The sequence below is a fragment of the Netta rufina genome (genome assembly GCF_964035555.1).
Source record: "Netta rufina genome assembly, chromosome: 26".
Lineage (NCBI taxonomy): Eukaryota > Metazoa > Chordata > Aves > Anseriformes > Anatidae > Netta > Netta rufina.
The window spans coordinates 3,208,678-3,232,822 of NC_140150.1; the positions used below are offsets into that span (position 1 = coordinate 3,208,678).

The 24,145-nt window shown below is 55.9% G+C and overlaps 1 protein-coding gene across 1 annotated transcript; it reads left to right on the forward strand.

Annotated features, from left to right (window-relative positions):
• The first annotated feature begins 311 nt into the window (after nucleotides 1-311).
• On the forward strand, nucleotides 312-23,833 carry ADORA1 (adenosine A1 receptor). The gene is made up of 3 exons (XM_084301786.1): nucleotides 312-408; nucleotides 876-1,261; nucleotides 20,706-23,833. Exons 2-3 carry the CDS (start codon nucleotides 921-923, stop codon nucleotides 21,337-21,339), a joined length of 975 nt encoding a protein of 324 aa, XP_084157912.1. The 5' UTR covers nucleotides 312-408; nucleotides 876-920; the 3' UTR covers nucleotides 21,340-23,833.
• The last annotated feature ends 312 nt before the right edge of the window (nucleotides 23,834-24,145 follow it).

The following is a 24,145-nucleotide window of genomic DNA, read 5'->3' on the forward strand; positions in this document are numbered from 1 at the left end:
CTCCGTGCCCGGTGCCCGGCGGCTCCTGGCTCTCTCCGGGCCGGCTCCGGCTTCTCCTCCCCACCTCCGGCTCCGGCTCCGGCGCCTCCCCCGGCTCCGGAGGCTGCGAGCGGGACCCAGCCCGTTCCCCCACCCTCGCCGCTCCCCCATCCCAAGCCCCAGCAGCCCCAGATCGGCTCGGTCCCTCCTTAAAACCCCGCGGGAGCCCCCCCTGTGATTCTCGGTGCCGGCCGGGAGCCGAGCGGGGCCGGGCACCGGAGCCGAGGCGGAGCGGGGCGGGCGGCCCCGAGCATCCCTCCCGCCGCCCCCAGCATGGCCCCCGCCCTGCCCGGCGGCTGAGCACCTCCGTGCTGTCTCTGGGGTCGGGGAAAAACCCCAAAGAAGCCCCCCCCGAGGCCGCCGGACACGGTGAGGAGCCGCTGCGGAGCTCCCGGGGGGGGACGCGGCTGCGGAGCGCAGCGGCAGGCGGCGGGGCCGGCACCGAGCGGCTGCTCCGGGGGGGTCGCTTCGGCCGCACGCTTCTGGCAAACGGCCCCGAGGGGCGGCCCCGAGGGGGCGGCCGAGCCCCCGCGGCTCCCCCCTGGCCGCTCGGCTCAGCCCCGGGCTGCGGGAGGGGAGGGGGGGGCCGGGGAAGGACGAGCCCAGGGGGGCGGGTTGGAGAGGGGGGGGGAGCCGGAGCGCCGGGGGCCGGCACAAGCGGAGGTTGTGGTTTGTTTGTTTGTTGTTTGCTTTTTTTTTTTTTTTTTTTGCTTTTTTTCTTTCATTTCCCACCTCCCCCTCCACGTCTCCCCCCCCCCCCCGCCGCAGAGGCTCCGTCCCGGCTCGCAGCGCCGCCGAGGATGTCAGTCGCTGATCGCCTCCCTCTGCCTCTGCAGGTGACCGAGGGACCCCAAAAGGAGCCGGGAGGGGACGGGAGCATCATGGCACACCCCGTCTCGGCTTTCCAGGCTGCCTACATCTCCATCGAAGTCCTCATCGCCTTGGTGTCCGTGCCGGGGAATATCCTGGTCATCTGGGCTGTGAAGATGAACCAGGCGCTGCGGGACGCCACTTTCTGCTTCATCGTCTCGCTGGCGGTGGCTGACGTGGCCGTGGGGGCTCTGGTCATCCCCCTGGCCATCATCATCAACATCGGACCGCAGACGGAGTTTTACAGCTGCCTCATGGTGGCCTGTCCCGTCCTCATCCTCACCGAGAGCTCCATCCTGGCGCTCCTGGCCATCGCCGTGGATCGGTACCTGCGGGTGAAGATCCCCGTCAGGTAGGACAGCGTGTTGGGAACGGGTCCCGGGTGGCTGCTGGGGAGGTTCAGAGGCAGGGAGGATGCCCCAGGCTCTCCGAGAAGCAGCAGTGCCAGTTTGGCTGCAGCAGTGATCGGGATGGGCTTGGCCACGGGGGTCCCACAGCCTCCGGTTGTTCTGTTTTGGGGGTGCTGGGGGTGGTCGTGGGGTCCCCACATCCCACCCTGTGAGGTGCCCAGGAGAGACAGCTCTATCCTCAGCTCAGGTTTCTCCTGGCAAGGTGGGGACCAGGACCCTGGCACTGACAACCTCAGGGACCTGTTGGACGTGGCTCTGGGGCTTGCAGGACAGTGGTGACAGCCCGGCATGTCACTCCTCTCAGCAGTGAGCCCTGGCTGTGAGGCTGCCCCACGGATGACTCCTCTCCACGTGTCTTTCCCCTTCTCATCACCTGTATCTTCTGGGAAAGCCGAGCCCACAGCAAATACCTGGGGGACACACTTTGTTTTAACTCCGTTGCTCCAGGAGTGAAAATTTAACTGCTTTAGCTCCCTGCCCTCTGGTGTGGAGCTGGGGAGCTGTGGTGGGACTGGTGGTGTCTGGGGGCTGGATGGGATGTGACAGCCACGTCGGGGCCACTCGACGGTGCACAGCCTTGTGTAAACACAAAGACACCCCCCTGAAAGACACCAAACCTCCTTGTGCTGGGTGCTGCCAGCAGGAGCAGAACCCTTCCCAGGGCAGGAATTGCTTTTCTGGGGCAGGAGGCAACTGCACCGGGACCAAGTGGCTGCTCAGGAGTGCTCGTAGTGCTCAGATCCACTGGATCCACAAGGATCTGTTGCTTTGGTGTTTTTTTTTGTCATTCATCTGGGGCTGAGAGAGGCTGTTCAGGAAAGGAGCGTAATCCAGAGGGGCGGCACAGGATAAAAACACGGCCCCTGCTCACCCCCTCCCCGCCGCACGCAGTTTCGCAGGCAGCTCCCGACTTCCTCCCCAAGTGTGATTTTTCCCAGCCTGAAAAATCCTCATCTCCCAGCCCGACGGCGTACCATAGCGATTCGCACCCTGTCACCACTTTAGTTTTTTTTTTTTTCGGTCCTTCTGCATCCCTGGTGCGGTGGGGACAGGTTCAGGTGTGGGAGGACTGTGGGTTTATACATAGCAACGCTGCCGAGCTCGTCTGTCTCTTCTTCCTACCAAATTCAGCCTCTTTCCTCCTTCACTCCCCCTGAGCATGCAATGGGCCTTTGGGGGGAGATTTCTGCTCTGACTCCAGGCACTTTCCTGAGAGCAACACTAAGTTAAAGTCCTCCGTACTGCGTATAGCTCGGGCAGGCTTTTCTCATGCAATATTAACCCTGTATTTTGTCAGCCTGTTTTGTGCTCTACCACTCAGCACAGTGAGATTTTGCTACGGTTCACACCCTTCTTTAATATTGAATAACTTCATGGCCTCGCCAAGAAGTGCTCAGCTGCGCCAGCTCTCCCGTTCGCTCGTCCCTGGATGTTTCCTGGACGTTTCCTTTCGTGCCTATCACGAATTCCTGGCAGTTGGCAAATGCAGTTGATGTAGTTGATTTTGTGCCCTAGACAGAGCAGCGAAATATTAGAAATGACAAACAGGACAGAAAATGCTGCTAAAGAATATTTCCTGAATCTGAAATGCCCAAATTTCTCCCAAGTTCTTGTTAGATGTTAAAAAAAAAAAAAAGGTACTGAAAGATTTTGATGGCACTGACAGCTGCTGTCTAGCAGAGCTCCCTCTCAGCCCACCACCTTCACATTTCGGGCTCCATGGCCGTGTCTCCATGGAGGGGACCGATGGGGGAAGCAGGACAAGGGGATGCCTGCCCCGTGCCCCCATGTGTTTTGCAGAGGTGGCCGGCAGCGATGGGGAGCAGCAGGCAGAGAGGCTCCACGTGGCCCCGCTCCATCCTCATTCCCCATCCTTGTGCCATCACCATTCCGGGGTCCCCTGGGGGTGCTGCTTGCATTTTGGGAGCCCTGAAGGAAAGCACAAAGGTTCCCAAGTCCCCGTCACGTACTGGCCACCTGGGCTGAGCAGACAACAGGGCTGTTGGCTGCGGAGAGTTGTCTGAAGGAGAAGCAAAGTCACCGCTGGGCTTCCCGGGCTTTCTATTTAATTAGGTAGCTGGGGCTGGAGGCGCAGCTTGGCAGGGAGGGGGAACACGGCGCAGCGCAGCCCGGTTCCAGCTCCTGGCTACCCACACACACCCGGCCCCGGAGCCACAAGGGCTGTGCTTTCATCCAGCAAAAGTGGACCCGTCCGCTCCCCACACACCCTGCAGACAGTGAGCACTGGGAGCTTTGGTGCCCTGGAGGTGGGTGTCTGATGGTGTGGCTGAGTCTTGAGCAAATCATGCCCCGGGATGTTTGTAATGATGTGGGTGATGCCTGAGCACCCACAGAGCTTCTGCTCCATTTCAGGAGTCCTCCTTGTTCCTGGGGCCCTGCCCCAAGCCCCGGGGTAACATCCCTCTTTCCTGCTGGGGTCCGGAGCAGGCTGCATCCCCCAGTGCACCTTTCCTTGACTATGTGGGGATGCAGAAGCATTGCTCAAGTTTAGCAGAGGGTCCCAAGCTCCCAGCCCCAACAGGAGCCTTTCCAAACAGCTGGAAACCACCTAAAATAGGCTCGCTGCCTTCATGCTGGCGGAAAACCTCACATCTCCCCTCTCGCATCCTTCCTCCCCTCCCGGCGGTTAAGCGGCACCCGCGGCGTGCTGCCTCCCCTCGCCGGGCACAGCGGGGTCCCCAGCCCAGACCATGTTTTCCCCTCGCAGCCACACTCAGGGAAGATGAAACGAGTTCAAAGGGAGGGGAAGCAGCCGGCCAGGGGCGTCCGGCAGGAACCGGCCCCCGGCATCCCCGCGGCGGTGGCCAGAGGCAGGATGCAGGAGGGGACGGTGCCGGAGGGATGTCTGCAGGGGGATGGAGCTCCTTTAGCGCACAGCTCTGCTCTGAGGCTGATTGAGGGTTCTCTGCTCTGCCCTGAGGTGCTGTGTGGGGTTTTTTTTGGAGAGGGCTGGGGCAGGAGGAGCTGGAGGTCTTGGGACGTGCTGAACTGCAGCCCCCTTGACCAGGGAAGCTGGAGGCAGGGACACAGCCTGGTTCCATCCCAGGGCTTCCTGCTTCTCTTGGACCACCAGCTCTTTCCTCAAATGGCTTAAAACACATGCCAGGAAGAGAAAACCGGGGAAAATTTGCTGGGAGAGAGAGCCCTTGCACATGGGGGGCCACCACCCTCCTTGCCCAGACCCCAACTCCCAGGTGTTGGGGCACCCCGAGGAGCATCCCACCAGCGCAAGCCGCGTGTGCATTTCTGCAGGGTTTGAGCACATGTGTGAGGCTGCAGAGCTGTGAAAATTAGATCAAACCAGGCTGGAAATTGCTCGGAAATGAGAGGCAAGAGCAGAGATGGGAAGCTGTGACACAGCACGGGGAGAGCCCAGGGTGGAGCAGGGTCTGCGGGTGACTCTGGGGACAGTGCTGGCACCCTGCGCTGTTGCAGAAATGCCCTGAGCCCTAGGAGATAAAACAGCTCAGGGACAGCAGGAGCATCTGGGCCTGGAGCACAGCTCCTGCAAGCGAGGAGGACTTGCAGGTGACCTGCAAGCCTTTGGATGGAGCTGGCGGTGCAAAGGGGGAGCTTCCTCCCACTTGACCCTAGGTTTTCCAGGCTCCTGCCTGAGCTCCGGCTCGTGTCAGGATTGCAGTGCTCTTTCCCCTTCTCCCCGGGCCTGCCAAGAGCCACAGGCGTGGGGCCAGCTGGGGCTGGGTCACAGGGAAGCTGGGGAAGGCGCCGTCACCCTCGGCCAGCTGGGGCGCGGAGCAGGGAGCGTGGCCGAGCCGCTGCTTTCCCTTCTTCCCCCCACGGGGAGTTCATGGGGGATCCTGGCAGGATGGCTGGGGGCACCCCACTGCTGTGGGAGGGGGGGCGAGGGAGGCATCGAACCTTGCTTTGGCCCAAATTCCCGGGAAATGGGAGCACCAAAGCACCTAAGGAAGGCAGGAAATATTTTTCAGTGCTCCCAACTCTTAATGCTGGGAAGTCTCCCCGGATATTTGGGCTCTGGGGGGCAGCAGATGTGCCCAGGGTGCAGACGGAGAGGTTCTGTGCCAGGCTGGGGTGTGCGGTGGCCCCAGTCCCTGCGGGACCTGCTCCCCTGGAGATGATGCCCATGGATAGGGGAGTTATCAAACCTCAGAAGCAATATTTCAGACTGTTGTAAGGATATCAGACCAGAGCAATGGGTTGAAATTAAGATAAAGAAACGTATGCTTCATCTGAGGGCAATCTGCTACCGAGCCGATGTGTCCCACGTGTCCCTGGGGTGGCAAGGGTGACCGGAGATGGCTCCAACCAGCCTGGACAAAGCAGCAGAGGATATGTGAGGGCAATGGTGAGTGATCCTGCCCAGCCAAGCAAGTGAGTAAACCAAACCGTGGCTCATCTGAGGCTTATTTTTAAATTTGGAGGAAAGGTTTCAAAAGCATCCAGGTGACTCAGAGAGGGAGCGGGAGCTTGGAGAGCTGCAGGGGGGCTCTCGTGCCCGGGAGTTCATCGAGGTTTCTTTCACGCTGTTAGTCAACGAAAAGGCATCATCCATTTTACAAAAGCAGGCTGCATTTCTAAGGAAAACACTCCCATTTTCCTAAACCAGAGAAGTTTGGGGGACTGACAGATCTTTGCAGCCACCTCTTTCTCAAAGCAGTTTTGTTCCAGCCCTTGCTGCCTTCTGCCAAGCTTATTTTTAGCAGACGAGGGTGACCTGCAGCAAGCTTCATGCGCAGGGAGCAGGTAGATCAGAACCAAGGGTGGAGGAGAAAAGGCAGAAAACACAGCCTGGGACCGGCTGCTGGAGACCTGGGGCTGTTTCCAAGCTGTATTTTCCAGACCCCCCCAAGCAGCTCAGCGTGTGGGTGCTAAATCAGAGCAGACGTTTCACACCGAGAGCTCTGCTTACACCCGAAGGCACGGATGTGCCGTGAGGGTCCTGGACCCGGAGCCGGACCCTTGCACAGCTGAAATGGGCAAGGATTTCCCATCGGGTTATATCAGCCGTAGATCCTGCGAGTAGCCGGGTGAGCCAGTGTGCAGCACGGCTCTGTGATCTGCAGAGTAACTTCCAGCCGAGCGCAGGCTGTCACAGATCTTCCCTCGGCGAGGGGACGTCTGGATCAGGCTCGCTGGGAGCACGCGCAGCTGCTGCAGCAGCACCACGAGACGCCTGCTGACAGCCCCAAAATCAGGTCACTCGAAAAAAACACAGACGCTGCGGTGCTGGCCAGAGGGGAGCAACCTGGGCTGGAAGCAGTGTTCCCAAATCCTCAGATTTTGGGGAAAAATAAGCTTGGGTTTTTGGATGTGCCCTCCTCGGAACGTGGCAAGGGTCCAACCGTGGGAGGCTTCACGCTCAGCAGTGCAGAGGGGAGGGGGGCAGAGCAGGGATGCTCTGGGTTTGATATTTGGGGTTATTCCCAAACTTTTTGGGCTAAAAGAGCAAGGGGAAGTGTGTGGCTGTTGGAAACCCTGGATGGGCACACGGGGCAGCAGCACTCCACCTCGTCCCAGCCTCTGAGCAGGGCCAGATGCAGTCCCCGTGCCGGGCAAGCTGCCCATGGGATTGTTTCGCCCTGACCCCGATAGCTGGAGCCGACATCTGTCTCCTGGGCAGAGCTTCCCTCTGCAGCATCGTTCTGCAGGGAGATGAGCAACACGCAGCTCCCTGCTGGTGTTCGCCACCTACACACCACAATCACACTCGGGGAAGATTTTCATTATTTTCCTTCTGATTTCTAGTAATTTTGAGGTTGGAACATAGACCCTTGGCAATGCAGCACCAGTAGATTTGAAAGCTTGTTCCCAGCAAGGGCAGCAGTACATTTACAGGCAGGGAAACTGAGGCACAGAGCAGTGCCGTGGCTTGCTCAGGGTGACCCTACCAGGCGGGAGGTCTGTGGTATGATGGGTCCGTCAGACCTATGGTAGAGCAGCAAAGCCCCCAAAACACCGGGAACATGCAGACGGTCTCTGTCACACTTCCAGCAGCCCCACCACACGCTTTGGAGATGGCTTTCCCTTTCCTGGAGCGACTCGGATGTTTCCAAGGGCAATGGGTTGGTGGAGGCGGTGATGACGCACACCGGGGCTCGGTGTCCAGTGCTTTCCAAGGACCCCACAGAGCTGGGGCAGAGAAGACAAGTGAAACTCTACAGAAGGAGACTCTGCCAAGGCCCAAGCTGCTGATTCAGCCAGCCGGGTGCCCGCCAGCCCAGCCTGGCCCTGCAGGCAGTGTGTCAGGAGTGAGTCAGGGACCAGCTCACCCTGCTGTGCGCCGTCAGCGTGGCCAGCTGGTGCTGGAGCCAGCTCCAGGCACGTCGGAGTCTTCTGATGGGGTCCTGGTCACCTGGTTTCATAGAAATAATCCCACCTCTGCTCCATGCAGGGGGTAGAGCAGAGCCCTGTGACTCACGGGGTGGGCGCTGGGCGTGTGGGTGGGCTCGGGTACCGCTTTGCCACCAGGCTGGCACCAGCCTCCTCCACAGCCATGGGCTGGTCTGGGTCATTGCCCAGCCCTTGGCACCTCTGTGTGTGGTATCTGCCATGCTCTGGTCGGCCACGTGCTGTGGGGTCACCACCAGCTGGGCCACCCTCAGCTCCTCCTGCACCCCAGGGTGCACCAGAGCCTTGCTGCCCTTGCCCTTCATGGTGTTAGGATGAGCGTAACCCTGTCAGAAGATCCAGCTTGGCTCTGTTGGCAGCACAGCCACCCAGCTGCCAGGGCAGGCGTGTGGCTCTCGCGCAGGACGTCCAGGCAGAAGAAAGAGCAATTGATGCTCTGTAAGATGGGCACAAAAAAGCCCCAGAGCCAGCAGGGAGCCCTGCGGAATAGCAATGAGCTGAGCATCTCCTGCTGCGCCACTGCCCAGCCCTGCTGCAGCCTGCCCAGGCACTTCCCAACCTGAGGGCAGCCAAATGGGAAGGTCTGGGGCTGAGGAGATGTTGGTGATGACAGTCACCAGGAGAGTGTCACCATCAGCAGGAGTGTAAAATAACCCTACAGGGGTGGGCTCCTCCTTCCAAAAAAAACAGAAGCAGGGCCATATTTGTGATGGGGGACAAACTGCAGAGTAAGGATTGGATTTGGGGACACTGGGCAGGGCAGAGCAAGATCAGATGCTGGGAAGTTTTGTGGTGTCCGGGTTTCCTTTCACTGCACAGAGCCTGGTGGGACCCAGCAGCTCCTGCTTGTGTCCTTGTCCCGTCTCTCGCTGCCTTTTCCATCCTCCCCCATCCCATCCCTGCCTGGTTCCTGCATGGGCTCTGACCCCAGCACTGAGCCTGGAGCAGTGCTGGTTGGTCTGGTTGGATTTTTGCTCTAATGAGAACATACAAAAAGGAAGGGGATTTGGCCCCAAGCACTGTTCGCTTGTCTTCCTCTCCAGCCCCCAACTGTGCTATCCCTGAGACTGACCGTGATGCCCGTGTGTGCAGAACCCTGGGTGCCAGCGATGTCTGAGCAGGAATGCAGGGACACGGGCAGGGAGGTGACATCCCCTGGGTCACAGCCCCGGTGACAATAAGACCTTTCCATCAAAGGAGGGCCAGGCCTCAGAAGGCTGAGGACTCTGGGGCAGGGCTGCCTGTTTGCCCTCTCTGGGCCATTCCCCATCCTGCATGCAGAGATCAGGATGATTTTTCTTGGCCTCCTTTGAATGAGGGAAGTGCCAGCTCCTGGCACCAGGGATGCTTTCTCATTCAGCTCGGTTCATCTTGCTTCGCTTGGCATCTCAGAGCCCCCCTCTGCGACTCAGTTTCCCCATCTGTTCGCAGAGGGAGTGATGCTACAGACTCCCGGAAAGCACCGAGAGGCTGATGCTGAGGAATGCTGCCTCAGACACAGCCAGAATTAGCACAGGCTTACAGCCTGAATTATTTCTCTTTCTTTTCTGCATTGGTAGCAACACGCGGTGACTTCAACCCTGTAGCGTGCAGAAACGACAGGTTTATTTCAGCAGGAGTGGCTCTGTGTGCCTGTGGCACCGAGTGGTCAGGACTGTGAGAGAGCTGATGGCACAGCCTGCGTCCAGATGGACGAGGCAAAGGTTGTGCAGAGCTGGGCGGACACTCACGTGGGTTTACTTTAATAAAGACCAGCACTCGTTCCCACGATGCTCACAGCTTCAGCAGTGCGGATGCTCCATCCTTGTAGGGCCATCCCCTGCACTAATTGCTGCTGGTCCAGCCCCAGCAAAGCACCTCTGTCTCCAGCAGCCTGGGAAGCCTCTTGCACAGACCGTGCACTGATCCTTGAGCACCGAGGAGAGGGGACGCTGTGTCCCTTGCAGGCTTCACAGCAGTCCTTGTGCACGGGGAGAGCTGGATGCTGCCTGGCCCACGAGTTCTTTAAATCCATGCCCTGCACCAACCAGGCTGCCTGAGCAGACCCAGGCTGCATCTGCCCGCTGCTCCTTGCCTGGATTTAATTGCCAGGGTAATTAGGAAGATGCACGGAGTGTAATTTATGTCCAGCTGATGCATTTTGCTGCAATTCCTGGTCTCGGGTCTTGGTTCTTTCTCTCTGCCATCCTGATGGAAATACGGAGCTGTTTCCTTCCAGGCAGCAAGGTCAATCGGTTTTCTCCCAAGGGAATAAATCGTTGTTTAAATCTGAAGGAAACGAGATTTAAATAATAGAGTTCAGATTTGCTTTGCACTTGAACTTTTTGTTTGTTTTCTTGGTGAAAGATCGATTCTCTGCGGTGAGGGAACATTTGATTGTGGTGTTAACTGGAGCCTCCACTTTCAATTTGGCGTTTCATTTGGCTGGTCAAGATACATAGATCTGCATGGGACAGATCCATCTCTACATAAATAACCTTATGGCTTAACACATACGTAGTCCTTCCCTCCCCTCTCCTGTTTCTCTGATGTTGCGGAGGGGTGAAATACACAGATTGTACCCATGATTTGTGGCAAGTTGCATTTGGACTGAAGATAGAAATTAGCTATAGCGCAAAATGGCATCTTGGAGACAGTTTTCATTAATTGAAAGCACATATAGCCAACTCATCAGCAAGAAAAAAAAGAAAAGATTAATTAATCTGACTGCTTTTCGTATTTGAAATGGAGCTTTTAAGCAGGGGAAATTTGCACTGTATAGAAGACGCTGAACTGGTTGTTTGGGGTTACTGTGTCCTCTGAGGCTTAGAAGCAGTAGATCTCATCGGCTCTCCTAATTCTCATTTAGACATTGGGTGGAGAAAACAACCTCCCCTGTTTTGCAAACTTCCAGCCAATTTTTCAGCCTTGGTTGTATTAATCTTTGAACTAGGCGAAGTGCACGAAGGGAAATGTTCCCTTTGCAGCGACAAATTGTGCTGTAAGGATCCCGGACAGCAATAACAAGTTGTAGCCTAAGAAACCAAAGAGTTTGGTTGTTGACTGCAAAAATCAGTCAGGAGTTGGGTCAGCAAGCAGAAGTGCGAAAACAAGAAATTAAAAGACAGCCGATACTAATCTCTTGTTCCAGCTGTAATTTAGGATATCTCATTTTCTGAAGTGTCCTTCTGCAGCTGAGAGATAAAGACCCACCTCAGCTGTGCCTCGTGGCTGGGTTAATGCTTCACCATGGGAGATGCTATCGCAGGTTTCTTGCCTCCCCTTCACCCAGGGAGAAAAGCGCAAAATCCTGCCCAACAGCAGATCTCAGGACCCCTCCTCTCCAATTGGGATGTCTGTCCCGCTCCTTCTTTTTAATGGCTCTTGCTTCTTTCCAGACTCACCCGGTCGGATACCAACTTGTCCTCTGACTTGGAGCGTTCACAGAGGGTGATGGTGACACTCAGGGAAGGACGGTGGCACCTGCCCTGGTGCCATGCAGGCAGTACCAAGCTCTTCCTCAGCTGGCGCCTTCCTCCTAGCAAGCCACAGCACTTTGTGGGCTGGGGTAAGAGCCACAGAGGCTCTCAGAGCCTGATCTCACCAGGCATTTTGTATTTGCTGTCTTGTTTCAGCTTCTCATGGAGCCCACATTTGGCAGATTTGGCATTTTGAGAGTGTTTTGGAGCTGCCTTCTTTCTTCTCCCTTCCCTCTTTCCCCTCCCTTCTTCGTTTTTGGAGGCTGACTTTCAGAGTCCTCATTCCAAAGGGGCTCCTTTGTATAAAGAAGAAATAAATGTAATGCACAGAAAAATTCAAGTGCAGTACAAAAATTCAATTGAAAAAACACTGCCTTTATCCTGGGTTTACACTGAAAAGAGCCAGAGCTGCCTTTTATTCCCTTTGCCTTGTGTTACAAGGATGCTCTGACTTCTTCAACCACACAGCTCTGAGCCCAGGCTGGGTAATGAGTGCCCAGCTAATTGCTGCAGCAGGGGCAGGGCTGATGCATGGAAGCCCGCATAGTGGCCGGGTCCATTTGTCATGGCCCAGAGTGGTGAGGACGGAGGACCTGAGGCTCCCATCCTTGGGTGAGAGACACCAGCACCCTGAGAGAGGTGTACATGGGCTTTGGGTGACTCATCCTGAAACCTTCTTGCTCTGCAGAAATTGTTTTCTGCTGGAGGAGGGCTGTTCCCCTTCCAAGGAGACATTTGCACATCAAATTTCACTTTTTGATGGCACACCTTTTCAGACACTAAAAACATCTGGTGACTTTGCTGCATGCAGTACATGTTGAAAGCCAGTCCTTTGTGCTTGTCGCACTGTCCATCAGCTGATGTAATCATCCCTCATAAGCTCACCCCCATCTCTCATGGACTAGGGTGTTTGTCTGTGTCCTAATTCCCACAGTCTTGATATAATAGAAGATTCTCAACTTCTGCTTCTTTCCTTTTTTTAAAGTAGTGCTTCTTGTGCTTTGCATTGCAGAGAAATGCTCAAAAATGTTGCCTGAAACCAGGAGCCAAAAGACAAGAACATTACATTTTTTTCCCCCAGTTCTGAGATCCTGCAGCTCGTTTCATGATTTTGAAGCTGTTGCCAATAGCGTTAAATCATTTCCCTCCCAACTACCTCCAGGTCCTGGAGGGAGAAGCTGGCGATCCAGGAACACCCCTGAGGGCTGTGACCACACATGGTGGAGCTGGGAGGGAGTCCCAGGGCTTGGCTGCGGGAGGCCAAATCCTGCCTTTTTCCCCAGAAGGAAGCAGGCAGCAAATCTGTGACTCAGTGCTCCTTGTAACCCACCACCAGGGACAGCGGGTGCACCCCCAGGACTGTCACACAGCAATGAGGTGACACTTCCAGAGCATGGCCACCACAGCATGGGCACTCAGCACCCTTGGGTGCACTGGGTGGTGTCACAGTCACCCTCTGGGGCATGGCTTAAGCCACCATTTCCATCAGGCATCAGATGCCCTGGGCATCCCAAGATCCTTCCTTGGCTCCAGCCTGCACATATTTAGGATGAGGGGGCTGAGCAGCAGCTGGGCTCTCCTTACCAAGAATTGTTGCTTATGCAGCGAGAGAGTACTTGAATTCATCAGGATCCGACCACAGGCTATAAAGCAAGCCCAGTTTGAAAGCAAAATTAACTTCATGTGCAGAAAGGATTTATATTTGCTGCTTGGGTGAAAGATGGTGTTGAAGGATTTGAGAAAAATTGCCTTTCTTGCTGCATGGCAGCAGCCAACGGGCTCCTTTGCCTTCTTTGGACAACAGCAACATCTCCCATGCCCGAGGCAGAGCCTGGAGGAGAAGGATGGATGCAAGGTCACCACTCTTTCCATCCTCCTCCCCTGTGACCTCCAGCCCTCCCATGGTCCCGCTTCCCCCTGCAGCTTGGTCCCATCAGGAACCATCTGTCCATGGTGGAGCCACCACAGAGGTTGCTCGCATCCTTCCTCTGAGCTGAGCACAACTGGCAAGGGATCTGTGAGAACCTCTGCAGTTACTGGAAGCCTGTGGTTTGTTCCCCAGAACAGGCTGTGATTCATTGCCAGAGCTCGGGGAGTTCACTGGCACAGACATCCCAAGCAAAGCAGGCTGAGGAAAGCCAGCCAGCTTCTTCTCCGCCGGGACTGGTGGCAGGGGGTTGTGATTGCTTGGCAGTGAACTCATCCGGGGCGGTGTGATGTTGTGGCTGCTCCTAACACGCCAGGGACTGGAGATATGATCATACGAGGCTCTTTGGCTTGGCAGGTGAAGGCTGAACTCGTTTCTTTAGGTGGAACCTGAAAAGTGGTAGGTTTAGCCTCAGAAACCCGGTGGCTGCTGTGGAGCATGGGGATGGGTACCAGATGAGCCCTTATCAGCCTCAGGAGGCTGGGAGTAACAAATTCACACTGGAGATGCCAAGCTCAAGCTGGGATATGTGCTCAGGGGCTTGGCCACACCAGGGCTGATGGCTTCAGGAGAGCAGTAGAGGTGGTGGGATGTGTCCAGCCTCTGGGGCCAGGACTTGGAGCTGGGGGGATGCCCCTTTCCCCACTTAGAGCCATCAGCTGGATGGAAATTCCTGGTGTACCCTCAAGTCCTGCACCACAAAACCGAGGTGACAAACCTCTGGCACATCCTGGATGCCTTGCAGAAACATCGTTCCCCATTTCCAGACATTGTAGCCCATAAAAGCCCTTTTCCACATTATTTCATCTGCTTCTTGTGGGGCTTTTTCGGGCCCTAAGGTCGCTTTTGGATGTGCCCACATCTCCCTGCAGCCCTCAAGCATCCCAGGGCTGCCTCCAAGGGCCGAGGAGAGGTGTCAGGGCTGGCTGAACCCACACCAAGGCAGAGGCATCTCCTGGGACCTTGTCTGCGTCCAGGAGGGCTGCAAGGCCCAGCTTCCCATACAACCTGCTCGTACAAAGCTCAGAGCACAAAACCTCCTTCTTCTGTCACCTCTTCATTTGCCAGAGCTGTGGCCAGCTGCCGCTTCGCCCGCCACCGAGCGAAGCACTCACCAAAGCCCTGGGGATATCACGTCTGGGTGTGCAGGGACCAGTCAACTTTGGCAGGATGGATTTGTTCTCATAAGCCTCATAATCACCCTCGCCTTTATCCATTAAATAATTACTGGCTATTAAAAGTGGTTAGAAACATTTGGCGGGCTCACTAGCTGCTTTGCCTGGCCGTAGCGGCCTGCACTTTGCAGACACTTGCCGCAGAGTAATTCCTACAGAGAGAGCTGCCGTTTTATCATGGCAAAACCAAGCCCCAGGCATGGACTGGTCCAGCAGGAACCTCAGTGAGAGGCACACAGCTCACTTACGGCTTTATAAAGCTCCGTGCACACGCTTTCTGCCTCGCTTATGGTGGCTTTGGGCCAGGTTTGCATTAAGAAGCCTTGCGGTGTGGAGCCATCTCCTCCCGCTGCAGCGGAGGAAACCGAAGCATTTTGGGAGCAGAGGTCCTCAAACAAGAAGGCTGGTGGTGCTGAGCCTGGGGTGCTGAGCTGCTGTAACCCCATGTGTGGGGTGAGCTGTAGGGCTAGAAAGGCGCCGGCTGCTTGTGGTGCCTGGTGGGGAGGACACTGTATGGAGACAAAGTCCTTCTGGGTCTCGAGGGTTGGTCCCATGCCATACTCCAACCACAGTGGCTGTGGTGACCCCGCATGGGGTCCTGCAGCAGCAGCAGGGAGGATCCAGCACCTCACAGGCCCCTGCTTTGTGCCTCCTCCTTCAGCACACGGTGGCGCCGAGCTCCAAGCCTTTGCTGCCCCTTCTCCCACTGCTGTGGGCTGTCCCAGTGCATGCTGCAGACTGGGGCAGCTGGTGCTGGTGGGAGCTGGGCAGCCCTGGCCTGGGCTGTGGCTTCTTGAGGGGTGCCAGAGGGGTTCCGGGTAGAGATTTTGGGGACGTAGCCCCATCTGCATGGGACCTGGCTGCAGCCCCAGCAAAACACCACCGGCAGTGAGCGTGGCCTGGTGCTTGCCCGGCCGCCCCCTCCAGCTGCGCTCACGCTCACCCTCAGCAAACAAACACGGGCTCGGTGCCAGGCTGGGATTTTCCTCCTCGTCTCCTTTCAATCACTTCTCCAAGGTCACGCAAGGAGCCTGAGGCCAGCTCTCTGGAAGCTGCCTTGCCACAGCCACCTGGCTTGTCTTCTCCCACCACGTCCTGCTGTCCCCTCTTGTCCCAGGGGCCTGCCGGCACTCCTCAGGTTTCTTCCACCGATTGAATTTCTGATGGAGCAGCCAACAGGCCATGCTGGGAGGTGATGGTGCACAGGGCACCTTGGGTCCTCCTGGTGCCTTAGGAGGCAGCTCTGTGGTAGGACATCGTAAATCCCAAGCTTATGGAGGCTGCTAGGCCATTTTGGTACAGGACAGGGGCTCCATCACCACCTAGCACCAATGTCCTGTCTGCAGGACACACTCTTTGGACTCCCCTGAGAGACTCTCCATGGGTTTTGGAGGTTGTAGGTCTTTAGATGCCAGCTGGCATCAGGCAAGCAACAGGTCTGGGAGTTTGTGATCGGGACAATCTCCCAGGTAACTCCAAGGAAATGGTGATAGGGCCAGTCTCCTCCTTTTGGAGTGTTTGTAGGAACAGACTGTCATGGAGAGCTCCATCTAGCCACCAGCTTTGGCTGATGTTGGCTGACATCCATCCCTCCCAAGGCCATCATCCACACGGCCACCAGCTGCCACAAACCTCCATTTCTTCCAAGGTGGAGAACCAGAAGTGACAGACCATGAGAGCAATGAGCTGAAATGGTGTTGGTACCCCTCTGCCCGCGAGATGTTTTCTCACTTTACCTCTCCGGTTGTGTCGGTGCCACCTGCCACCTCTGTCCCCAGCATTGCAGGGATGACGCAGAAGGGTGTGAAATACATTTGTGGTGGGGAGGGAGAGCCCGTTATGCCTCATCCAGCAGCTCCAGCCATGTTTGCAAACAACATGGGCTCTCGAGTTGGCTTGCTGTGGTCTTTGGATAGATGCTGTTGGGAGCAGGAAGAACTGAGCAGCTGGTGCTGATCCCAAAGAGCCACAAAGCTCCCAACCACCACAACAGGGGGATGTGAACAGATGGGAGATGCACTCAAGCGATGCAAGGGGAACATTGGTGCTAAGAGATGTTTTTTGCCAATGCCAGCTGACTTTTTTAAAGATATTTTGGTATACTTTCAAAACTTGATAAGCTTCAAGATCTTGACTTTAATGTTTTTAATATAAATGAAGCCCAAAAGAGGGCTTCCCCAAAGAGAAGAAGGAAAATAGTCAAGAAAAGAGGCTGAAGAAGGAATGATTTCTCATGGCCAGGTTTAGAATTGAATAAGGAGCTGTCACCAGGGTCCCTCTGGCACGCAATGTCCCTTCAGCAACACTTCCCACCTTGCGCCTCCATATCCAGCCCTGAGCTGAGATTGCCCCTTGCTGTACGCTGCTTTGCATTTCTCAGTTTGTATTTCTGAGCCTTGCATTTCTGAGCTGCTTCGAACACCCAGTATCTTCCCATCCAGCAGCCTCCAGGACACTGAGAGATCTGAAGCAAAGATACAAGGAGGTTTTATCTAGCGATTTTCAATTAGATCAGGACATGCTCTGGCTGCTCTTCTGTGCTGCACTCATAATGCAGATGATCTTCATGTCAGCTTGGTCTGCATTCCTCCTACTACGTTGGCTCCAGCTTCATTTCGTTAGCGATGGCCTGCCTTCATTAGTGAATTAATTCCTCAGGAACTGCACTGCAATAAACCCTAGCAGAGCAAGGACCAGCAAAGATGCATCTCAGGGCTGGCAGGGCAACTGTAAGTATTTTCTGGTGTAAAAGGTATTCAGAGAAATACTAAGAAAAAAGATTATTCAAACCAGACCTGGAATCCTTGAGGCTTTTTCAATCAAGCCAAGAGGAGATGTTTTCTCAGTGCTAGATCTGGATTGACCTGATGGTTAGAGGTCTGGGAAACAGGCCCTCCTCTCTATCTTGGGGGCAGACCCCAGGAAAGAGGTCAAATTGATAGGAGAGCAACAAATACACCACTCATCATGAATTTTTGGATGTGTACTGAAAGCTGTTAGAGGGCCATGGGGCCACCCACTGCCAGACAGCTCAAGAGCTTGCCTGCAGCACCTCCTGCAGCACCCCAAAAAGGGGCAGTGGCTCTTCCCAGAGGAGTCTGCTCCAGCTCAATCAGACTAATTTTCAGACCAATTTTTCTGCCTCCACTTGTCACTTGTGCTTCCTCTGGGGATGCAGACAGCACCCTATCAATAATTGATATTTTGGCTCTTTGTCTTATTTTCCAAACCCTCGCAGACATCCTTGTTCTGCACCAAACCAAAGCTCCTGTCTATCCCAGTTCACTGCAATATCAGCAAGGACAGACAACCGCTGTGGTCTCTCCACATTCCTTTCTCCTGGCCTTGGCAGTGTGTCCAGGAGTGATGCCCATCGCTGTGGGGAAGGGACAGCACAGATACCGCCAGTGAGGGAGGGCAGGCGGAAAACTGGCAATTATGGCCAGGCTCAAAACCCCACAGATGAAGGAAACAAACCAAAATTGTATGATGATGGTAGTGACCATTATCTTGGATGTTTTAGGCACAGCTGTTAATAAAAGTAATAGTAGCAATAAAATTGTAATGATGGTAGCAATTGTTCCAATGACAATGATAATAATATAATTATTTATTAATTGTAAGCCATTATCAGCATTTACTAGTGCTTCTACCTCCCAGACCCATCCCAAATTCCATCTCTATCACATTAATACAAAATGAGATAAATGAGAAAGGCATTTGCTTGATGGCATGATCAAAGCAGAATGATGGGAGCAGCAGAGATTGCTCGTGGCCCCTCTGCTGTTTGTGCCCCCACAAATCACTCTGCAGCAGGGTCAGGCAATGGGCAGGATCTTGCATTTCCCTTCTTTTCAGTAGGGTTTGCAGCCTTCAGAGTGGCTGAGCCCCATGGGATCCCCATGGCCAGACCCTACAGGGTTTATGGAGGAGGAACTTGGAGTCATTTTATATATTTTTATCATTCCTGTGCAAGGCTGATGGGCAGTATGGGCACCCTGAGCCCCCAGCTCATTTCTCTGCAGGGTGCTCTGCTTGGTGGGCATCACTGCCCTCGGCTTGTTGCTTGAAGGAGCAAAGGCAACAAAAGCCCCAGCTCCAGATGTTGCTGATTTCTATGAGTTTGCTGATTTCTATGGGTTTGCTGATTTGGGCTCTGGCTCTTGTGACAGTGATGGTGTTGGGACATGTGCAGGGGGATGCACCGGAGAGGTGCAGGGCGTGTAAGCAGGGCAAGGAGGGGGCAGGCAAAGTCCAGACGTTCAGACCATCGTGTGTGTGGGGCCAGGGACATGCAGCGAGGAGGGCTGGGTGTGCAGCAGGGAGCAGGACGGGGGTGTGCTGAGGACTGCATGCACAGCGAGGACGGATGGAAGTGCCTTGAAGATGAATGGATGTGTGTTAAGGAGGGATGGAGGTGCAGGGAGGATGGATGGAGGTGCAATGAGGATGGATGGAGGTGCACTGAGGACAGAGGGGACATGCACTGATATGGGGAGGTGGACAAGCAACTGGCAGCTTGAGGGGCAGCTGCTCTGCTGAGCGCGTGCTACACCCTCTGCACTATGTGGGCTTGCACACAACCCTGGGACCTGAGGTCTGCGTGACCTCTGCAGCTGTCCTGATAGCCATCTGCAACAGCACACCACGTGCTGGAGCTGCGGGGGGCCGGGGCTGTCCATGCTGGCCCCCTGCAGCCATTCTCCATCCCCTCTGCTCCAGCCACAAGCATGAATCCTGCATCCTCTGATCCAGCTCATGGCTATAGCCGGGGTCTCAGTGCTCACTCTGTTCCCTCCACTCCCCAGACCCAGCTGTGTGGGCAGGGGAAGATGCAGTGGGTGCTCTGGGAGCAGCTCCATGCCTGGGTACTGGCTCCAAGCTCCAGGAGGGTGCCTGGGGACAACAGGGACATCACTGCCACCCTGCAGCCTCTTCTTGAGCCAGCTCTGGGGGACCTCAGCAAAATTAGTAGAACCCCCTCGAAAACCCTAAATGTGGGTGATGTGGGACCAGCACTCCACCTTATGGGGACCTCCCCATCTTCCTGCCACCCACTGCTCCCATGGGTCCCCCCTTTCCCCTCTCTCATCCCACAGTGCTGGCATTCTCCCACCACCCCTTGGGCCCCCAGTGCCCCAGCTCTCCCTGCCCTGTTGGCTTTCTCAGGGTCTCCTGCCCTCTCTCCTCCCCTCCAGGAATAAATCACCCTCCGGCTCTCAGAGGAAACAGCAGCCTGCCTTGCCACCTCCTTCCCATGGGACCTGCCTGCCTCCGAGATGCTGGGAATGGTTTTTCAGACCAGAGGGGGTCATTTGGGAAAGCCACCGGGGGCAGGCAGCTCCGGACCCTCCTTGCTCATGGGGACTGATGTCCCCTCTCCATCCTGCTCCTACCCTGATACCCTGCCCATGAGATGGGTCTTGAGAAGAGACCTTTGAGGCAGAATGAGTGGGTTTGGGTCCTTGGCAGATTTATTAAAAAGCTCCCAAATGCTCTGTTTTTCCACCTCAGCTAAAGGCTAAAGACAAGCAGCAGGGAGCTCTGAGCACCAGGACGAGGCTCCAGGTTCCCCAACCACCTCCAAGCAATCCCCACGGCCAGGTTAACACCGGCATTGCTGCAAAACCCAACAAACAGCCAGAAAAAAAAACATTCCTGGTTCAATCCCCTCCGGTGGAAAGTAATAACACTCGGGCAGCGAATCCACCCAGCCTCCGATGAGAAGCTTTCCTCTGAGGGCCAGGGGGGAAATCAATCTAGCAGGCTTTGCTTCCCGCTTGGAAAGCTCTGGAGAGCTGGGACCAGCCCCGTTGCAATGCCCACAGCAGTGGGGAGGGCACAGAGCCCAGCTGGGGCTCTTCTTGCCTCCTGCCTCCATCCCTTGGCACCAGCCCATTAGGAAAGAGGGGTTTGTCGATGGGGCCGACACATTAGGAAATGAAACAGGCTGTGCCCAGGAGCAGCCCCAGGGGACCATTAGCACCGCTGGATGCTTCCTCCACCCAGCAGGTCTCCAGGGAAGCTTTTGCTGGCGATTTCCTCCCCTGGCACAGAGGGAATTGGCCTGGCAGGGAGAAAGCATGCAGCAGGAGGGAAGGGCCACCCGCTGCTGTGGGTGTGGGTGCTCGGGTGGGAGGTGGGCTGCCATGGGACTCCCCCCAGATATGGGGGTGGCTTCCAATTGAGTGAACACACAGGCATACGCCAGGTCGCTAATGCACTTCCTGGCTTCTCATCAAAGCCAGGAGCTCCAGCACCACCCTGGAGGTCTCTGCCCATCCCTGGGGCTGGGGAAGGTGCTGGGAGGCCGTGTGGGGCTCCATGGAGAGAAACCAGGCCAAGGGAAGGTGGTGAGGAGCATCGCTACCTCCTCTGCAGGGTCACTGCCACCCCACGCGGAGCCGTGTTAACCCCCAGGCCAAATCTCCTGCTTGTGTTTAATTCTTCCCTGCGGTTGTTGTCTCCTCCACAGGTACAAGAGCGTGGTGACACCCCGGCGGGCAGCAGTGGCCATCGCTTGCTGTTGGATCGTCTCCTTCCTGGTGGGACTCACCCCGATGTTTGGCTGGAACAACCTGAACAAGATGCGGAGGACTCACGAGCTGAACGGCAGCCACTCGGAGTTTGTCATCAAGTGCCAGTTCGAGACGGTGATCAGCATGGAGTACATGGTGTACTTCAACTTCTTCGTCTGGGTCCTGCCTCCCCTGCTGCTCATGCTGCTCATCTACCTGGAAGTCTTCAACCTCATCCGCAAGCAGCTCAACAAGAAGGTCTCCTCCAGCTCCAACGACCCCCAGAAGTATTACGGGAAGGAGCTGAAGATTGCCAAGTCCTTGGCACTGGTCCTCTTCCTCTTTGCTCTCAGCTGGCTCCCTCTGCACGTCCTCAACTGCATCACCTTGTTCTGCCCATCCTGCGAGACGCCGCACATCCTCACCTACATCGCCATCTTCCTCACCCACGGCAACTCGGCCATGAACCCCATCGTTTACGCTTTCAGGATCAAGAAGTTCCGGACAGCCTTCCTGCAGATCTGGAACCAGTACTTCTGCTGCAAAACCACCAAAACCGACAGCAACACCATAGCCGAGACGGTCAACTAGGAGCTGGGGGGAGCTGCTGGTCCTGCCATCAGGGGAAGGGGTGATGAGGACCCAGGGGGGCTGCAGTTGCCAGCCCCGTGCAATCTGAACAGCCGAGTCCCCGAGCTGCCCAGGGGTTATTTATTCACAAGCATTGTACTGTTTTGATATTGTAGCCTGCACTGTTCCTCTCTTTTTATTTTATTTTATTATTATTTTTTTTTTTTGGTTCGATTTTTATTTTTAAGGGTTGCCAAGTATTTAAGGAGAAATTGTACAGACAAAGGCGCGGTTTATCTTAACGCAAATAAAGTCAAATGATAAAAATCACCCAGGGGGTCCTCTGCCGTCGATGGGGACCTCTGGCTCCTCGGAGCAGCTGGCGGTGCCGGGCACCTCACCCTGTGGCCACCACATCCGTGGGCCCGTGGGCTGCCTGGGCACTGTGGGCAATGACCACACCATCCCCACGGAGCAAAGAGTCAGCCTCCAACCCCAAAGGCTGCTGCAGAGGGGAGGAGAAACCTTTAGCATGGCTCCAGAGCACACTGAGCAAGGAGCACCCTTTGTTGCCCCAGGCCGTCTCCCTACAGACCCCTGCGAGCTGCACCCAGGGCACTGTGTCCCCTCCACGTGATTTCTCTCTCCTCCTGCTCTGATGGCTTTGGCTCTTTCTTCTCTCTGGTGTCTTCTGCACAAGGCAGAAGCAAGTCTCCCCTAGCCCCTAGTGGCCTCCTCCCTCTCCCACCTTGCTTTCTGCCCCCTGCACCTGCACCAGGCCCTTGTGACCTGTGGTTTTGGGGTGAATGCAGCCACCTCCACGGCCCAGGGGTGCAGAAGAACTCGCATCCATCTGGGGGTGATGGGATGGCCCACTTCTTCCACGGCTGAAGTGGCAGTGGGAAGAGTTAATCTGAGTCACTGGGGATTCCCTTCTTATCAGCATCCCTTGTTTGTCCATCTCCCATTGGAAGCACCCTTCCTATGGCCCTTTCCCTGCCCCAGGGACATCAGGGATGGCGAAGTGACTGCAGCAAGTTCCTGCAGGGGCTGGAGGACTGCAGGGAGGAAAAGGACCTTGGGTGGGTGTGATTTATGGGTGGGATTTACAGGTGGGATCTGTGGGTGGCTGTTCAGATGGCTTCGCACAATCCCCACAGCCAGCCCCGTTTAGCCTGGAGGGAGCTCTGATAACATACACTGAGCTGAACCCCAGCTCAGGTGCAGAACCCCCAAATCCCTTATCAGCAATGCCCATGGGTGCTGCAGCCCCAGGGTAGCACCAAGAGGACTGCCCAGCAGGAGCTTGGCCACAGGTTGGGGCTGCTCTTTGCCGAGCACAGGGCAGCTTTTCGCTTGCGGCTTGTTTCTGCAAGAGGTTGCTTTCCTGGAAATGATGCCTCTGCCCGATCCTTGCTAAGGTGCCCGCCCCGAAACCTAACAACTGGGATGCTCATAAATTAAAAGGCATTTGGATGATTGCTTTCAGAAAAAAAAAAAAAAAAAGCCAACAACATCTAGCAGATTTTTCCGCTCCATGCCCTCCGGACCTTTCCTGGGAGAGCTCACTAAAAGTGGATGCTGTTGCCCTCTCCGGTCCCCTGGGGGCTTGCAAGCACTCCTTGCCCTGCAGGACTGCACTAACAGCCAGAAAAGGGCACAGGGTGCAGCACCGCACAGGCTTGGCGATGCTGCTTCTGTTCAGCAGGGCTGCAAAGCCTCTGCTCACGCAGCCTGCTCTCAGCCTCGTCCTTCCCCAGCCAAAGCCACGCATGGAGATGATGGGGGCACTGCGGGGGGCGCAGAACATCCCTGCCAGTGCCCATGGCCAGATGGGGCTGCCTGGCCCACCGCCCAAACGGCTGGACCTCAGCCTCCACCCCGGTGGCATCGCTCACCCAGCCGCCTCGATAAGCCAGCCTGACCACCAGCTGGGATAAAAATTAATCCGACAATGCCCTCTGATGGTGGAAACGATGTCTGGTGTGGGCAGTGCTCAGTGCCGTGCCGGTGCTGAGCCCCTGGGCTTCAGGGCACTGGGTGACCTGGGGCAGTGGGTTCCCACCGCAGGGCTGATGGAGGGGGTGCTGCAGAGGAACCGGGCATTTTAGCTGTAGGTTTGCAGTGCCAGGGTCCACCAGGAGAGCCAGGATGTCTGTGTGAGGGCAGGCTGTGGGTCTGGCCCCACGGACGAGCTGGAAATGCTCCTGCCTTGCCCCAGTGCTGGCTCCATCAGCCTGGGAGGGCTGTGCTGACGGAGGAGCTGCCCCATGCTGCTGACCCCCAGCTAGCAGTGCGTTCACTCACCCTGATGGATCTGTCTGGGCTCTCTGTTATTAACCAGCATCTGACCTGAGCCGTCTCAGAGCTGTAAGTAATGAGGCCGCCTTCTTGCACATGAGCTATCGGTAGCTAACGGGGCCGATTCCTCCTCCAGATAACTTATGGGCACATCCTGACCCCGCGGCCTCGTGCCCTGTGGAGGAGATGCTGCTGGCGGGGTGACGGCGCGTGGCTGGCTCATTGTGTCCCTGGTGAGGATGAAGAAATCGCTCTTGGATGAAGACACATCAACATGACTGTGTTTTGATCTTGCTATTTCTATTCTTTCATTCTTTTTTTTTTTTTTTTTCCTCCCCCAGCCATGATCACTCTCCAGCTGCAGCAGAAAAAACTTTTCCCCCTCCTCCTCCTTTTTGTCTTGCTTCTGGTTTATCCATCTTCATGTTTTATAAATCTGCTCCATTCCTTACAGGCTCAAAAACCGCCTCCTCCACCCATGGCTGGGTAGGATGCTGAGACCCCATAGCATCCCTGGCATCTCTTT

Bases quoted from the DNA above. Each gene is read 5' to 3' on its own strand.
- ADORA1 (XM_084301786.1), top strand. From the start codon at position 921: ATGGCACACCCCGTCTCGGCTTTCCAGGCTGCCTACATCTCCATCGAA. The intron at 1,262-20,705 runs GTAGGACAGCGT...TCTCCTCCACAG, and splicing joins CGGGTGAAGATCCCCGTCAG to GTACAAGAGCGTGGTGACAC.